This window comes from Anthonomus grandis, chromosome 7, assembly GCF_022605725.1.
Source record: "Anthonomus grandis grandis chromosome 7, icAntGran1.3, whole genome shotgun sequence".
NCBI lineage: Eukaryota > Metazoa > Arthropoda > Insecta > Coleoptera > Curculionidae > Anthonomus > Anthonomus grandis.
In genome coordinates this window covers 24,278,785-24,297,096 of record NC_065552.1, presented here as the reverse complement: position 1 = coordinate 24,297,096, position 18,312 = coordinate 24,278,785, and the positions used below count along the sequence as shown (strand labels likewise).

General features: G+C 33.0%; 1 protein-coding gene across 3 annotated transcripts in view; it reads right to left on the bottom strand.

Annotated features, from left to right (window-relative positions):
• LOC126738328 (guanine nucleotide-binding protein subunit beta-like protein 1) overlaps positions 1 to 18,312 on the bottom strand; it is a 34,187-nt gene continuing 15,875 nt past the window's right edge. For 2 of the 3 annotated variants that reach the window (XM_050443597.1, XM_050443595.1), the window contains exons 2-7: positions 17,538 to 17,671; positions 17,253 to 17,479; positions 12,192 to 12,333; positions 12,004 to 12,132; positions 11,227 to 11,348; positions 1 to 5,212 (exon numbers count right to left, since the gene is read on the bottom strand). In XM_050443597.1, coding sequence (XP_050299554.1) covers positions 5,157 to 5,212; positions 11,227 to 11,348; positions 12,004 to 12,132; positions 12,192 to 12,333; positions 17,253 to 17,479; positions 17,538 to 17,671 — 810 coding nt within the window. In that variant the 3' untranslated portion in view covers positions 1 to 5,156. The remainder of the gene's footprint in view (positions 5,213 to 11,226; positions 11,349 to 12,003; positions 12,133 to 12,191; positions 12,334 to 17,252; positions 17,480 to 17,537; positions 17,672 to 18,312) is intronic. The other variant, XM_050443596.1, reaches the window with a different exon arrangement.

The following is an 18,312-nucleotide window of genomic DNA, read 5'->3' as shown; positions in this document are numbered from 1 at the left end:
TCAAAATCTTAGAAGTTTATTCTGCATTCTCATCTCTTTTTAAGTCCATTTAAAATGCTAAGAAGCGAGCAACATTTACATGCATTACAGATTTTAAAATACAGATTTAGAACATCGTATGTGCTTCTTAGCATTTTCTAAAAATGTTATCGAGCATCGTTTAATATTCAGTCTATTCCAACATATAAAGACCAGAAACGTACATATCACATTTCGTACAGATTACATTTTAGGATTTTCATTTTTAAATCATTTTACGATATACAAGTTGTAATTTCATAGCTTGCCAATCTCAATTTAATATTATAAATGCATAAAGAGAATAAATAATTACATATTTCTCCTTGACTCATTAATTAGAGGTACCTTTTCAAATTTCTCTTCAAGACTGGTTGATTTTAAAAATATTTTCTTAACAGTAAAAAATTGAGAATGGATAATTTTGAAATGGCATTCTTGTATTTACGTTTAAACATATATTTATTTACAATCATTAATAACCTAATCTTTTTACATTTTTACAGCATTAGAAAACCAATATTTCATTCCGAACATAAGGTTAAGCTAAAATAGGTTTAAGCTTATATTTTACCAAAAATGTTTTGAATTTTAATCGATATTTTCAGGTAAAATTAATTTGTCTTGCTAGCTTCTCAATATAAGAAATAATTAATTAGTTTTTGTTTAATGTTTAGTATATCATTTTTTTGTATATAAATTTATCATCGTATGTAACCAAAATTGTATTAAAGTATCGGCACAAAATCTGAGTAACGGATAATATATCTATGCTAGGTGAGCAAACGAGTATAAGTTAAAACTTATGAAAAATGAGTATAAGTAATCGTTGCCATATTTTATGTTGCTGCTCAATTGTCCAAACAGCGAAAAAAAAAACTTTCAAAAGAAAACATTATTTTATTAAGATTAATTTCAAGAGTATAAGTTGTATTACTTTATGAAATAGTATAAGTACATATATGGGGCTTTGTTTACTAAGGGTGGATGTCACATTCTTTGCAAAATTCACTTTTTTATACCTTTCATATACCAAAAATGAGTTCTATCGAATGCTGCAACAGCGCATGTCCAAACCCCAGCCGATACTATTTCAGAGACTTGCAAAAGGTCGGATGTCCAACTATTATTTGGTAGACATACGCCTTATTTGGACAGCAGTCTAAGTTAACTCATTACAAAAGTTGGATGTCCAGTAAATATTTATACAAAAGGCGCGCGTCACACAGGCAAATTCTGGGAAAATCCTGGCCAAAATACAAAAATACCAAGTTGGGTTTGTCTTGGAAATGTCGTTACTAATCAACTCATAAGGAATGTGGGAAGTAGGGTGGGCCGAAATTTTTTTTTTTGTAAAATATCAACTCCTGGGGTCAAAAAAGTTGCGTTGTAGCAAAACATAATTTTTAAGCACAAAAATAGTCCCGACAAATATTTTTCTTCACTGCCACAAAGACCCTCTGTTTTTTTAATATAAAAAGTCGTGGTGGCAGTGGAAAAAATTGAAAATTATATTTTTTTAGAAGCAGATCTTCATATTTTTTATTATATAATTTTTAGAGCATAAGGGTTATAACTTTTTTTACCTGAAAAAAAAATTACATTATTACCCATCATTATTACATATTATAATATTACTCCGAATAGTTAAGTAAATATTCCTAAAACAAGATGAAGCGTTTATTTTCAAACGCTTCGGCAGCAGTTTTACAGCAAGCGCGGCGCAACACAGGTAATTCAGACAGACATTTTTATTTTAGTGCTTTGCCGACTGTCGAGTAAGAAGTAGTGGCTGCGAAAATGGCTAAAACAAGAAATTCGTCGCGGTGTCCAATTTTTGGTGATCCTAGTGAATTTAATGACTCGCAGTTACCAACATACAAAGATGTTATCAAGTGTTTTTTGTGGGTTCGTTTCGATTTGGAAAAAAATGGTGTCAATAAGAATCGACTTGTTCCGGAAGCCTTGGAAATTGTGGCTCAGAAAGTAAAAAGCGTTTGGATCAAGGCTTCAATTCCAATCATAAGCCACCAAAGTATTATTTTCTTATTGAGAAAATATCAAGAAAAACGAAGACAAATTCTTAAACCATTTAAGAAAAGACAAAATGTTCTTAGTTACAAATCTCAACTGGAATCATTTTTAAGCAACAGTGAAACCTTGTTTGACATAGCGACTTGTAAATGTAAAGGTAAAGATGCTGAAACCATTTCATGTAATTGTCCAAAGAAATACAAGGTAAACTTTTATTCCTTATTAGTTTAACAAACTTTGTTTAAAAACTTATTACCCATTTTTTAGATACCTCGACTGGAAAGAGCATTTCTTCTAGACCAGAGAACTTGCCGCAAAATGAAGATTGGTTCCCTTGATTTAGTTGAGTCCCAGAAACTTTTGCAAAAGGAGAAAAAAGCTTTCACAGTTTTTCAAGTTTCACACTTCAGAATCAACTAGTGTAATAGTCAATAAAAAAGAATTATCGTCTTCTGAATTACTGACAGATGTGTGTGATAAATCTGACAGTGAAGACTTTTCCAACTCCAATTTGTATGCAAGCTCCTCTAGTGCGACGTTCCCTGAGGTATTTAATTTCCCACCTAGGACATCAAATTTGCCTAGTACTTCAGAATGCAATTTGAAGGAAATACCGAGATTAGCTGAAACACTAGACCGGTATTCGGTTTCCGACCGAGCAGGAGCAGCAATTGCCTCAGCGGTGCTCCTAGATTTTGGTGTTATAGGTCCACAAAGGAAAACAAATGTCATCGATAAGAACAAAATAAGAAGAGCAAGAGAAAAGAAAAAAACTGAAGTTCAGGACGATTCTATTCCATTATTTTTACGTGGTCTCTACTTGGATGGACGGAAAGACAAGACTTTAGTGTTCCAGGAAAATGCAAGGAAAACTGTGGTGGAAGAGCATATCACAATGATAGAAGAACCTGGTGCTAAGTATCTGGGTCACATTTGTCCTAAGTCTGGCACTGCTGTGAATATAGTAAATAAAATCTTGGAGTTTTTACAAAAATGTAATTTGAACCTCAACATATTAGAGGTCGTTGGCTGTGATGGTACTGTCACAAACACAGGGCGTAAGGGAGGCATTATAGTGTTAACGGAGAATAAAATTGGAAGGCCCCTGCAGTGGTTTGACTGTCAGCTATACGCCAATGAGTTGCCCCTAAGACATCTATTTGAAAAACTGGATGGCAATACCAGTGGACCACGTGCGTTTTCCGAGCCTCTTGGAAAACAACTGCAAATCTGCGAAACGCTTCCTGTAACTTTATTTTTAAAAATAGAATCATCAGTTGACGAATTCCGGAGCGACGATCTTTGCATAGATCAAAAATATCTGTACGATATTTGTCAAGCAGTTAAAAGCGGTGTTTGTTCAGTTTCAACTATCTAGGAGGCAGCCTGGGAAAATGGTTCATTCTCGCGGGCTTACCACTGCTTCCCGCATTCTTCGTTTATATGTAGCAACTCAAAACCCTTCAGAAAATTTACAAATACTAAGCCATTTTGTAATGAAAGTATATGCGCCCATGTGGTTTTGCATTAAGGCTCAACCGTTATGCATTTATGGTGCAAGACATTTATTCAAAACCATAAGCCTCTACGACTATTTACAACCAGAATTAAAAGATTTAGTGTATAAAACCATTCAAAGAAATGGATACTTTGGAAGCCCAGAAAATATTATTTTGTCTATGTTATTTGACGAACGTAAATACATAAGACAACTAAGATTCCAAAGAATTTTGAAGAGTAGGCAGTTAAATTACAAAGATCATCGACATCTTATAGTACCAGAGTTTATTTTTGACGCTAAGGAGTATTTTGAAATTATCGACTGCCAAAAAGTTTTATGGACAGAGCCTCCTGTAACTATAAAACTATCAAAGGACTAACTAGAAGAAGTTGTTCAGAATCCTGAAACCAGTCTTTTGGCATACGTAACAGCATACCCTTGTCATACGCAAGCAGTTGAGAGGGGTGTCAAAATAGTAACAGAAGCTTTGGCTTCTGTCTGTGGAAGTGAAAAAAAAGACAGGTATATACGAAACAGGCTGAAGTCAAGGGAAAATATGCCCAAATAGGAATCAAATAAAGACTTTTGTTTAAACTGATGTGTTTTTTTTTTAAAAGAGTTACGCTTTGTTCTTTTTTACTTGTAGTTTCATTTACAAATAAAACATATATTTTTTTAAATATTTTATTAGGTGTTTTTTTATTTTCGAATTTATCCGAAAATAATTTTTTTTAAAATCTATCAGACAATAAGAAATATAATTTTTCTTTAAAAATTTTAATTTTTTTATCGCTCTGTGGCAGTGAGCAAAAGAATTAAATTATTTATCAACCAAAATCCTATGAAGTTAGTTACCTTATCAAATTATGTTTTTGGCTAAGGAGACCGTAATTAATAAAGAAAAACAAATTTAGCATATTATATTAAGTAATTAATTTTTTTTGTAAAAATTACATTCTAATATAGCTCTGTGGCAGTGGAAAAAAATAATGAATCATGAAGAAAAACACTATAAATTAAGTCATCGTATGATACATCTTTTCTGTTCTGTTATCTGTTCTGGCTTTCAGCAAAATGGTTTTTTCAATTTAATAAAATTGTACTTTTTATAACATTTATTTATACATTTGTCTTTTAATAAAAAGGATACAATGTTATCGTAATGATGATTTCATAGTAATTTTGTGCCATGGTTATCAAACATGGTAATAAAGTACATTTTTTAATAAGAATATGAGAGTATATTAATATTTTTTAAAACTCTTGCTCCAATTAAAACGTAAGTTTATACATATATTCATAAAATTACCAGCACTAAAATTCTTAAACACGTTTTTCTCGATTTGGCAATTTTTTACTTATACTCTTCTACCTACCCATCCTACATATATTAAACAAAGTAAAAACTTATTAGGTTATTTAAATAAGCAAAATCGTAATTAATGGTTTTCTAAAACTTGGTATTAACAAACACATGAGAAAAATGGTTCGAAATCCAATACAACATTAGTTTTAATTTAAATCTACTTACTAAATTCGCTGAATTTTACGGAGAAAGTACTGACCAAATTTATGATTATTTAAAACGAAAGGGTGAAACTGTTTAGTAGGTGTACGAGTGGTAAACGTTCCAAAGGGCAATAGATCCATCTGCTCCACCTAAAATATAAAGGTTATAGAAATCAAATGCAGTCAGAAGTGTAAAAAAAGCATAGAACCAACAAATGGAAAATAATTTATGTCTATGCTGTATGAAAACATAATTTTTTGCTTTATTACACTCCGCCAAGAAAGTATCGTATCTGATAATTGTAGGCAGTTTTGAACGGATCTTTGGTGGACTTATATCGATCGGTTGACCACTTTGTTCCTTCGAAATCTATCTCGAAGACAATACTAAGGATTTATACTGGTTAAATTAAATTAATTCAGTCCTCATAATTTTTTATGCTAATCTGTATATAACTGTAGCAGATTTCTAGATCTCACCGTTCTGCAGAGTCCCAAATATGCCCTATCAAATTTAAATCCCGACTGCATACTGACTATGCTGCATACTGCATACTGACTGCATACTGCATACTGGCTGATATTGACCTCCTGAAGATACTCAGTAACTATTCTAGATACATAGGAGAACATCGTTATCAATAAATTAAAGGGAGCATAAGGCACAACATGTTCCAAAATATCTTAATTGTATCAGTCGGCAGTTAAAGAACCCCCATCAAGCAGTACCAATTTTGTGTGGCGTCTTAAAGATATTCCTCCCCAGTGCATTCAAATTCAATATATTACGTGCAAAATACATAGTAGAATATATACAACTCAAAATTAATAAAAGTTCTTCTTCTTCTTCCTGCTTATCTGGAGCTCGCGTCTTTTTTAGACGGCCACCCAGGTTCAATCTAATGGACTTAGACATAGTTCCGAGGGGAGACGAAAACCTTATCTATAGTTACAAACTAAAACATTTATATAAAACATCAAAACACAAGGTAAAACTTAACACTGGGAACGAACAATATTATACAAATTAATTAGAAAGTCCATTGAATTTTGTGTTTCTTATAAAAACCCCTCTCAAGAAGAATTTTCTTTATTTCAAGATAGAATTTATAAAGTGGGAGAACCTTGATATGAGAAAGATTATTAAATAAATTAATTCCAAGGCAATCCGGGCCACTTTTGACATATTTTCTCCCAGTCTGAGATGCATGATCTAAAGCCAATACAGCATATGTCATTATATTGTAATATTTAAATTTTTGTTCCAGAGTTGGTAGGCCAAAGAAACCACAAATATACATATAAGGAAATCGGACTTTATTCACTTTAGTAAACGGAACTTAAATCTTAAAACCTTTAATAATGAAAAAGAAATTAAATTGCCAGCAAAGTAATGAGGCAGTTGTAACCTTACCTTTAATAATAAAAAACACTGACCCAAATTAGAACTTCATAATGTAATCCAGGAGGAAAAAGGCACCACAGTTCTTTACTAAACAATGTTAAAGGAAGTAATAATCATAGAAACAATCAGGGTGGACTTGCAGATTTTAAAGAATGTCATGCATTCCCACAAATAAAAAAAATATTTAGCGCGCCCGATTTTATAATAGATTAAGCTATGTTAAAGGTAGAGGTCATTCCGCTACAGTACTGAGTGGAAAAGGGCATGATATGCAGTTTTTAAGGCATCAAGAGACAAACACCTCTGAAGGAGTACGGAGAGCAAACAAGAAGCTCCGTAGCTTTTTTGAAAGCTTATGAATATAACAGTCGCTCTTAAGATTAGGGTCAATATGTACACCTAGGAACTTGATACTCCAGACCGCCATCGATATTTTTCGTATACCTGAGCAAAAAAAATAACTCTCTTAGTGTTCTCATTATTCAGCAACAGCCTATTCGTACCAAAGCAAGCCCTTGCACCTCGTCTGCGTAACCCCCAACCTCTCTACTGCATACTCCTTTGAACCTGCCTACAGTCATTTGCAAGAGAGTTGAGCTTTCACATATTATGTTAAAGGAAAATCATTTATGTATAATATTTATATAAGTATTTATATAGGAAAAAGGATGAACCCCCAGATTGAATCTTGTGATATGTATAACTTTCTCAGATGAAGAAAACACCCCAAACTCTAAATGTCTGCAATCTGTCAGATAGGATTTTATCAACGTCTATAGATTACAGCTAGGTTACTAATAAACTAATAGAGAAAAACTAACTATTAGTAATCTAGACGGTTATTTTCCTATTTCAAAGAACACAAGGCAAGGAATTAATTACCTAGGTTGTACCTGTAATGTTTTAGGAAGCTGCCGATTGCTGTCAGACGGTCTCAGTAAATTTAACAGATATTTAACAGATTTTTTAATAGACAATGCATTTTATAATTACAAAGAATTTCTGGAGGGCCATTGGTAAATTCATATTTTATTTTTATATAGATTGTTAAAGTATGATTGTGAAATATTTAAAAAAAATAAATATACATGTTTTGTATTTAATATTTTATGACTGAATATTACTAAAAATTTGTAATATACAAGTTTGTTAAGGAGGAGCTGGTGGTCAACGCAGTCGAACGCCTTAGACAGGTCAAAAGCAGTACTGCACTATACTGTAAGTTTTCAAAAGAAGTTGAAATTTTTGAAATATGGTGTAGGGTACCCAAAACAGTGCTCCTGCCGCCTCTCTCCCAAAATTGGATAAAATAAAATTGAAAAAAATTGGTCTTTTATTGCACTGAAAATAACGCTCACCATCTCGTCTGTAAACAGGTAGTCATCGACCTTAGCAGTATCAACAAAATCTGGACCCATCTGTGAAGAGCATGTTACGCCTATCATTTATATTTCAATTTAAGGATTCTCTTGCGAATGCTAACCGTGCTATCCGGTACTCCCTAGTGAGAGGAACGAATAACAGATACTTATTGGCCCTTAATCCAGATTGCCTCGTGATGTGTCTTACGGTTTCTGATGATATCCGCAAATTCCGAATGGCAGCTAAGTCATGTTGCAGTTGAGTTGCCGTTACATGCCCTCGACGAAGAACTTGTAGAATCAAAAATCGATTATCTACGGGCCTATTTGATAGCGACCGACCTGCTACTGGTCGCATGTCGTACCCTCCTGTTTTCTGGTACCTATCAACCGCTTGAGGTACCTTAGATTTGTTAACGTCAACTAAATAAGCGACATCGCTGAAACTAGCTGACTGCGCCTTGAGTTTTTGTTAAATTTTCGTTTAGGTTTGCACGACGATCCACATTCAATATTTTTTACGGAAATTTATCATTTAACCCTTTAATTTATCATCTTGTATAGGAATGTTATCTTGACTAAAAGGTAGTGAAGTAATGAAATAATTTTTTACGGGCAGATTTCATTTTTTTAATAATACATTCTTGACAATATTTCATTATACAAAATAACATACAATATTGGCCAAAAGTGTTTGAAACACATAATAAAAAAATTGTTCTTTAGCGTTATTTTCCGATTACTATTTTTTTTTTTTAAATATCACTTGATTATATTTGTACATAACTGAGTAAATAAAACGCGCATTATTTTCTTCTTTTGTTGATTACATTTTTTAGAAAATATTAAAAAATTATTGGTTGGACAAAAATAGATGAACAAAAATTAAATTAAATTCTACTAACTTCCAAATTAAAAAAAAAAGATTCTTAAAAATATCTTGTAAAAAAACCTAAACTAATACTTTGTATAATAACCCTTATTGCGACTCACTTCCAGGAATCTTTTTGGCATAGACTCAAGAAGTCTTTTGATTATTGCAGGATCCATGTTTTCCCAGGCGTCGTTCAAAGCAACAAACAAATCATCTTTATTTTTATAAGCTTTTGACATAAATTGTTGATCTAATATTTCCCATAAGTTTTCAATTGGGTTTAGGTCCGGGGATTGAGATGGCCACTCTAAAACGGGGATCTTTGCATCTTCTAAAAACCGTTTTACCAATTGTCATGCATGTTTTGGGTCGTAATCATGGTGAAAATTATGTAATAATGGCATCTTTTCTTCCAGGTAAGATAGCAAAATATTTTGTAATAGACCTTTATACATAAACCTATCCATTATGCCATTTACTTTGTATAGAGGGCCCACTTCAAATCCCGAGAAACATTGCCAGATCATAACTGACTCCCCACCGTGCTTTACTGTTGGCCGAATATATTTCGGTAACAAACGGGTATTACGGAGACTAGTGACATGACGAATCCTATCCGAAGAAAATAAATTGTATTTAGATTTGTCACTAAAACACACTCGTTTCCATTGATTCAAAGTCCAGTCCTTATGTTATATTACCCATTTATAGGGTGGGCCATCTATTGGTCCCATTTTGATTAGATAATTAAATACACAAAAGTTGATTTTTTTTCAAAGAATTTTGCTTTATTTGATACAGTGTTTCTTCCGATTAACTGTGGAAAATGATTTCATTCAAATGTTGGCCACGGCTGGCTGGGCAGTAGGTCATCCTGGAACACCAATTTTCAAGCACTTTGTCCATTGTTTCCTGGTCAATTTGGGCAATTGCGGCACGAATATTCTGTTTCAGTTGCGCCATCTTGTTGAAACCATAATTCGTCGAGATCGATATCTTTCAATTCTTGCCACAAGAAGTCAGTTATCATGTTGCGATAACGTTCACCATCGTCTGTCACGGCGCGACCTTCTGCATTTTCAAAAAAGAAAGCACCAATCACGGCACCACTACAAAATCCACACCACACAGTGACTCGGGCTGGATGCATTGACTTCTGTACGACGACGTGTGGATTGTCCGTTCCCTAAATTCTGCAATTTTGTTTGTTAACGTAGCCGCCGAGGTAAAAATGAGCTTCGTCAGAAAAGATGATTTTTCGTGCGAAATTTGGGTCATCGTTCAACTCATTTTAAGTCCACTCTGCGAAGCGTAATCGTTGTGGAAGGTCATTCGGTTTCAATTCCTGAATGAGTTGGATTTTGTACGCAAAAAACCGAGGTCTTTGTACGAAATCCTCCTCAGAGTGGTTCGTGAAATGGCCACTTGTTGACTTCTGCGCCGGGTCGATGTACTGGGGTTTTGACGAACACTTTCGGTCACTGCAGCGATTGCTTCAGCTGTACGCACCGGACGTGTATGCGGCACACGTCTGGCATCGACCATCCCAGTTTCACGAACTTTACGCACCAATTTTCCAATAGCACGCGTAGTGGACGCTTGATTTCTTCCAAATTTTGTACGCAATTTTCGCACTGTTTCACTCATGAGAGACCGGCATTCAAAATAAGTTTTCAGTATTTCAAAGCGTTCTTCTAAAGAAAACCGATTTATATTTGTTCAGCAGAAGGTTAGAACTAACCTATAATCAACAACATATGCTGCTAAAGTTGACAGCGCCACTATCGACAGGCTGTCAAAATCGGACCAATAGATGGCCCACCTTTACATTTTTAATTTTTTTTTTAATCAGCGGTTTATTTGTCGGTATTCTTGAAAACAGCTGCATTTCCACTAGTTTCCGCCGTATGGTCTTGCACTTACTGGCTGATATCCCATTTCCTCAATTTTGCCTTTTATTTTGTTGGATGACAAAAATGGATTTTCTTTAGAAATTCTTTGAATCGCTTTGTTTTAAATTTAAATCGACTTTTTGGGGGCGATCAGATTTAGGTTTGGCTATAACATTTTCTTTGTCATAAAATCTTTTTAAAATGTAATGGACGGCTGAACTTCCCATTTGAAATTGTCTTGAATTCTCACATTGCAGGACTTCTTTTTGGTAGGCGTCAATTACACGCTGCTGCACGTCTTCAGAAAACTTAATACCGCGTGGCATAATGGCAGAAAGGCTAAACAACTATTAAGTGGCTAAACTGATATTGAAAGCAATACACAAAATAAAAATGTCTCAGTACATGTGTTTTGTTCATCTACTTCTGGCCAGTCAAAAAAAAAGTCAAAAAATGTGTTTGCGATCTTACCTTATTGTCCGTTGCAAAAACTAAATATTTGCTTTATGTTACACTGAGAGAAATTTGTTATGACAAACAAAAAATATTAAAATTCCTGTTTTATTTTAATTTTTTGTGTTCTCATCTACTTTTGGCCAATACTGTATATTAAAGTGTGGATAAGACTGTACCTGTTGCAAAAATTTTGGAATCCCAGTATCTTACAATATTTGGCGAAAATTGAACGTCGGATATTTGTTTCTTGTGTTCCGTAAGAATTGCCAAAACTCTAAGGGTTCTCCATGAATAAATCCTAAAACAAATATGTTCAAAGAAGGAATCATCATTATTCGAAGCTGCTGACTTTTCTATTATTTATTAAAACAGTTTATTGCAAAAATTAACTTCTAAGAATTCAATAAAATCTGTGAATGTCAACGACCTGTTCATTTGAAATGCATCGGACTCTTTTAATGTGCAACTTATCATGAAGAAAGAGATTCTTTTTTTTTAATTTCTTTAAAAATTTTCATCACATTATAAAGTATACAAGTCTAGCTTTCAAACAGTATCAATGGATTTGGAAAATATGAAGTCGTTTTGAATTTATCAGTAAAAAACCTAACCCATACCAGAACCTACAAACCTCTGCCCTATGCCTTTTGTCGGGTTACAGCTGTGTTGGCTGCCAGAGGCGCTCATACTGATTTTTGCAAACAAATGTATTTTTATGTAAGATTTTATTTTCATGCAAGTCACCCTTCTTTTTAGTGACATTTGTTGTATTTATAATAAATCTCGGTTTTTTAACATGAAATAGCCTTCTAAATATCTACGGACGTGTTAAAAGTAAGAAAAACGTCATTTTTGGGCATGGATCTAATAATATAGAGAGGTATTTCATGTAAGAATTCATAATTTTGCAAAAGTTATATAAGAAAATAATCGATAATCTTAAAATGGCATACCTCAATCTTCCATCCCATCCTCCGGCCATTAAAAGTCTATGGTCGGGTCTAAACTTGACAATCTGGCAACCGTCATTCGGCAAAGCCAATTCAGCTTGTAACGTCATCTCGAGACATTCTGGATCGATTCTATGGAAATAAACGTGTGTGAATCAATTCAACACGGTAATAAAGTAGTTACTATTTACCTAAAAACTTGTAACGTATTAGACGAATTGGAAACAACACCTCTGCAAGATACCGGGTCAAAAGTGACGGACGTGATGAACTCTTTTAATGTTAGTTGACAAACTGGCCTGCCCGTAGAGAAGTCAAACAAAATTAAATTTCCTAAAATCCAACACTGTATTACCATAAAATAATTTTACATAGTTATAAAATTTAATTGGAAATACTTTTTAAGCAAGAAATTAAATAACAAAAATCACATCTTCACTCATACAAATTATTTAAAAAGTTGCATTACATAGTGTATATTACACCATTAAGTAAATTTGAGTGAACTTTTTTGTCAGAGACTAATTTCCAACTTTATTCTATGCATTTTACGTTGAATGAAATTATTTTTCGGGAATAGATATAAATCGGTGATCTCCAAAGAACTAACAAGTTAAAATAATATTAATAAACGTTTTTTTAATTGCAAAAATTACATAAAATGAGTAATTCGAACAGATGGCGAGATTTAACACAACTACTCTATCTAACCGTGCAACTAAAAATATTTTCATAAAATAATATTTTTAACTGAAAATAAATAATGAAAAACTAGTACAAAGAAAAAATAATATGAAGATACGAATATTAGAAAAAATTAAAGTCAATTAATGGCTGAAAAATGAATAATTGAATAGAATATCCAGTACTATATCTATAGCCGATATAACGGAAAAATTGATTGACTCTTACGAAAGCTTTAAGAGAGTCTTTTTAATTTTATTCCTCAAGTTGGATAGAGGGAAAACAGATTTTATCTTACTAGAGAGAGTTTTAAGCGCATTATAACTTGTGTTTAGGAATGATAAGGATATTGCAGTCACGAGTATGTCGATCATGGACGGTAGAGTGGGACACAAGTTTATTAAAAAGATACGTGGGAGTCCATAATACAATTTATTCATTTTAAATATGGTGCACTAGATACCATTTTTTTTTTTAATTTAATCACTTTGACGTTTCGAATAAAAGCACTAAATGGTCAAATTTCATACCATTTGTACCATGTAGCCAAAATTTTAGAGAAAGTCTGAACCCTTTGCTAACTCTGTTTTTCCTTGTGATTAAATCTAGGCGAATAGAGTACATTACAATAAAAAAAAGTAGATAAAACTAATGGATGCATTATCTTAACTTAATATTAGAGGGAAGAGTATCTTTGCGAGTGGATAATAGTTTTAATTTAGCTAAGCACTCTGAAGTATCATTATTGTTAATTCAAATTCCTAAATTTTTGTCACGCACAGAAGGAGCCAATCATGCCCTCAACTTGAATTTTCGAAATTGTCATGAGACTGAGATCCAAACAACAGTAGCTTAAATTTAGAATTATTAGGAATGAGCTTGTTAGCCTTGGATATTTCATATTAGATAAAAGATCAAACTTGATACTTGCCGCAGGGTGGTTTACGTTAAGTTAAAAAATGAGAAATAAATTTAAGTGTCATCCGCATATTGATGACAATTAAAATTTACTAAATAACTATGAAAGTCAAATATAAGGAAAATAGAAGTTGTCAAAAGATTGACCCTTGAGGAACACCTTTCTGGACATGGAAATAAGTAGAAGCTTGTGATCCAATACAAACTCTTTGGCTTCTCCCCGTTATGTAATTTTGATTATATTAAATAGTACTGTTACTAAGTTGCCTTACTACGGCCCTATCTTAGCCGAATTATTTTAATTGATTTAGATTCGTCTATATTTGTACTTAAATAACAGTCTGTTAAAATTGTAGAAATTAGTAGAAGAATCTTATTGGGTATAAATTGATTGGCCTGATCCGATGTTAAATTTAAGTGTATAATTGTGAATTGAGTATGCTAACTAATCAATAAATGATTATAAGTGCATTAGTGAATAAAAGTTTAGTGTTCAAGTGTGCTTATTTATTGAATCCACGGGAAATCCGTAACAAATTTTATCCGTCCAAGTATTAAGAGAGCAGACGTTGAAGAGGATCAGGAAAACGAATTAAAAATTTTCATGGTAAACACAAGAAAGCAAAGTACCGAAATGGACCAAATGAACATGTCCGAATTTATGAATAAAATGGAAAAGCGACGGCGACAGGAAATACAAGAGGAGGCAAACCGGCAGCAACATGATGAGGAAAGAAGACGCCAAAAAAAGCATGAACAAGAGGAAAGATTCCAGAAATTAATGCAAGCTGCTTTTATGGGCGAACGGGCAAAAAGAAAACATGAAATAAAAGAAATTCGAGGAGAACAGAAAATAGGAAACGAGATGAAGGACATAACGGACTGTGTAAACAACTTACAGACCGAAATTACCCGAATAAAAAGGCAACCATCGGTGGGATTAAGCTATTACAGCATCTCGAAGAATATAAAGCCTGCAACTTTTGACGGCCAGACTTTTTGGGCAATGTACAAGCCACAATTTGACGTAGCTGTGTTAAGTGTTCAAGTGTGCTTATTTAGTGAACCCACGGGAAATCCGTAATAGTACTTTTTTGTTTACTATTAATATTCAGTTTTTGCAGAAGGCACCAAAAGCCTCTTGGATTCGTTTTAAATTTATGCTAAAGATAAGCCTATCTTATCTCCTTTAAAGTAGATTTCGTTTTTAATTTCTTCTACGTTGTTAAAGTTTTTTTACTTAACTTTATCATAAACATAACATTATCGGTTAACCAGGGGGCAGCAGCTTTAGTGAACCGTGGCGTTTTCCAGAGCACATGGCGGTTAAAGAGATGAGTTAAGTTATTTTAAAAAAATGAAACCATCGCCTAATTCAACATCAGATATAAATCCTATAAATGCCGGTCTTTTGAAAGATTGTTTAGCCTTAGAAAATTCCAGTTCAGTTACCATCAAGCAGTGATATATCAGACATATTCAAAACGTGTGTATCTAAACAAATAATAGGCTCAAATGTAATGAGCTCAGACGTCAACGATTAGATGTATGTGTGATCCTAGTAGGTTGCTTTAGTAGCTGATGAGGGATATGTTTTTTCATAAATTTCTGAAAAATAAAAGTCCTTGCATTATTTGTTAATAAGAGGTCGATGTTTAAGTAAACACCAAAAAATTTATTAAATTAAACTGAAAGAAACAATTTGATATTGAGTTTTCTAGGTCTTCAATACACATGCTTAAATTGGTCCCTTAAAGGCGATAAAGGGGTCCAAAGTAAGACGTTTTTATTTTCATGTTTACAATCCAACACTGTTCCAAAGGGTTATGATGACTCGGAGGATTAAGTATTTGAAAATTTGAAATATAAAATTTGATTATCCTACTATATCAAACTTTCTCTATAAAGTTTATTAAAGTTAAAGCATAATAAACTACCATTATAATGTGCAATGCTCATTTTATCATTGGATACATTCATTTTAATTTAATTATCTATAGTCTGCTGTTAATGCTTTTTTTTTGTGCTTTTGTTTGTCGACATAGTACCCCCAAAGACTACTCAAAAAAACGAATTGAATCAAATCGCACAGTTTTAGAGGCCGTTGTTCGCAAACTGATGTTTCAGCAAGATAATTTGTTCATCAAAATGTGCCTTCAATAATTTGATGGTTTCGCTAGTTGTGTGGTAAGTTGCACTACATATTCAAATTCAAAAATATTTATTGTCTGACCGGAATCTAATCCTAATCACTAAGACAATATATGAAAATATAAGCATATATAATAAAAAATAATAATAATCATATATAAAAACATATCTAATAGGTAATCATAACATATTTAAAAAAAAAGCACAAAAAGTACATTAACTAAATCGGCTTACAAGAATTTTTTAACATGTCGAGAAGACATGTTAAAGACAACGACATCCAGATGCAAATGGATAAAGTTAAACCAAGAGCATGCTCTGTATAAAGGCTCTTTCTTTGTTAAATGCTATATGTTGTAAAGTAAAAAATGTTTTCTCTTCTAGTAAGTGTAGAGCTGCTAGCAATTCCGGCCAGTTAATATGGCCATTACATAATTTGAAAAGAAAAAGCAAACTAGCGCAAATGGTTTCCTGATGAAGGGAAAGCATATTGAATCTGCTGGGTAAACTCCATCAACTTCAAAAGGGATACGTTTCAGAAATTTACGTTGAACAGATTCAAGTCTAACAAATCACGAACATCGTCACAGTTAGAAAGAATTTTCCATTTAATGTATAGTCAAAGCTAATTTCATTTTTCAGCAAAAAATCGGCATCTTTTTACACTTTACAATATTAAGGAAAACCTATTAACCTATTCATCTTGCACCAGTTGTAGATTAAATTAATATCACTAAGTTATCACGGCGAAATAGCTTTAGGTTGTCAGCAAACAGAAGACTATTGCTTAAAATGTTAACAGATATGTCATTGATAAAAATAGAAAACAAAAAAGAAGCAAGATTGCTACCTGAGGAGTACCGCTATTCACTTTATATTTATGTGGGGTATATTTGCAAAATGCAACATGTACATTATAATGCAATTTAAGAAAACTGAATGTTGAGTTGGACTTTCAATGTTGGGTTGCAGGTTTTTTAAAGAGAATTATCTTTGCCTTGAGATAATTGCCGGCGTTTCTTATCTTTTCTGGGCATTGAATTTCTCACAACTTTCAGGCTTTTAGGATTAATTTTTTTCTCTTATTCCGGGGATTTGATGCTATTTGTATAGTTTTTGAGAATTAGAAATATTTTGCCATATCCTTTAGGCATTGAAAGTTTTTTTCGATTCCAGGCACTTGAAGTCTAATTTAAGTTTGTTCAATCTTTTCGAATCATGCTCATACACATATACTTTTTTTATTAACTCTTTTTACTCAAAAGAAAAAAACCCCGCGTAAAAAAAAATATATAAATCTTCGGGTTCTTAGCAAATCTGTCAACAACACATCCACAAACACATACAATCAATCATATATTTTTAATTATGAATAAATATTACATTAAAAATGAATACCAAAATTAATTAGTAAGAAATCTCATAATACTACAATTCTATAAACAAAAAACCTTATCAAAGTCAAAATTCAAGAGTAAAATCTAAATTTGTAGTCTTACCACTCTCATAACCGACCAAAAGATAGGCCACCCCTCCTATGTCAAACTTTTCAAGGCACATGACACTCCCTAAGTTTTCATTTTTATCAGGTACATATTTTCTAACAGTCTTGAATGTATCTAAATCTATGGCCTCCACACTGCCCTGGTCTTGGGGCAAAACAAGTTGCTCGTCAATAAGTACACTCTTGCAAAAACCGCCATAACAATTGAAGGTCCTTTGTACTCTGAAAATGGAAGAACAATTATGGCTCGGCACATTATTCAAATGTACTTTGGACGTACTTATAACCAGTATTGTTTTCGATAGCCCAAAGCTTGACTAAACCGCTCTTTTCGTGAGTAATAATATCGTAAACTTTTGAATGAATGGCTTGAATTGACTCCCCCATATTTTGTTTATGTTGCACTCTATTACACTAAAACAATAAAGAGATTTAATTTTGCTATGCTTACTATAGATTAAACCAGTTTTTTATTATTAACAAATCGTCAGAACCTAAAACATAATAATATATTTCCTCTAGAACCGTACTTTTTGAAATGAAGTGATTCATACCATCAAACGCCTTCCACGTAATACTGCTAGAGCTGCATCATCACTATTAAGTCTAAAATAGATGTTGTTCAGGAAGTTAAGGCAGGATATCTCCATGTCTTGCCTTTGCTGCCTGAAAGCCTTAAACTGCTTAGGAGTTTTAATTAAATTGATTTCTGTTAATTGCAATTGCTCACAAAAGGGATATTGGCCGAAAATTTCACGGAACATTTGTTACCTCCTTTATGAAGGAAAATAACAAGTGACAATTTCAAACATCCAGGAAAAGAACCTCTATCAAAAGAATCATCTGTAGCATGATAGAAGGTCACAAGAGTGGTATTGATAGATTTTCAAATAAATTCACACTGATACAACGATCATGGTTCATGGAGGATCTCTGCCTGCAATCGTCGCTTCAAAGATCTCGACTGGCCTTGAAGGTGACTGAGGAATGGTTTGCATCAAGCAAATTATTACTTAATAGAGAGAAAACAAATAGGATTTGCGATGGGGGACCTG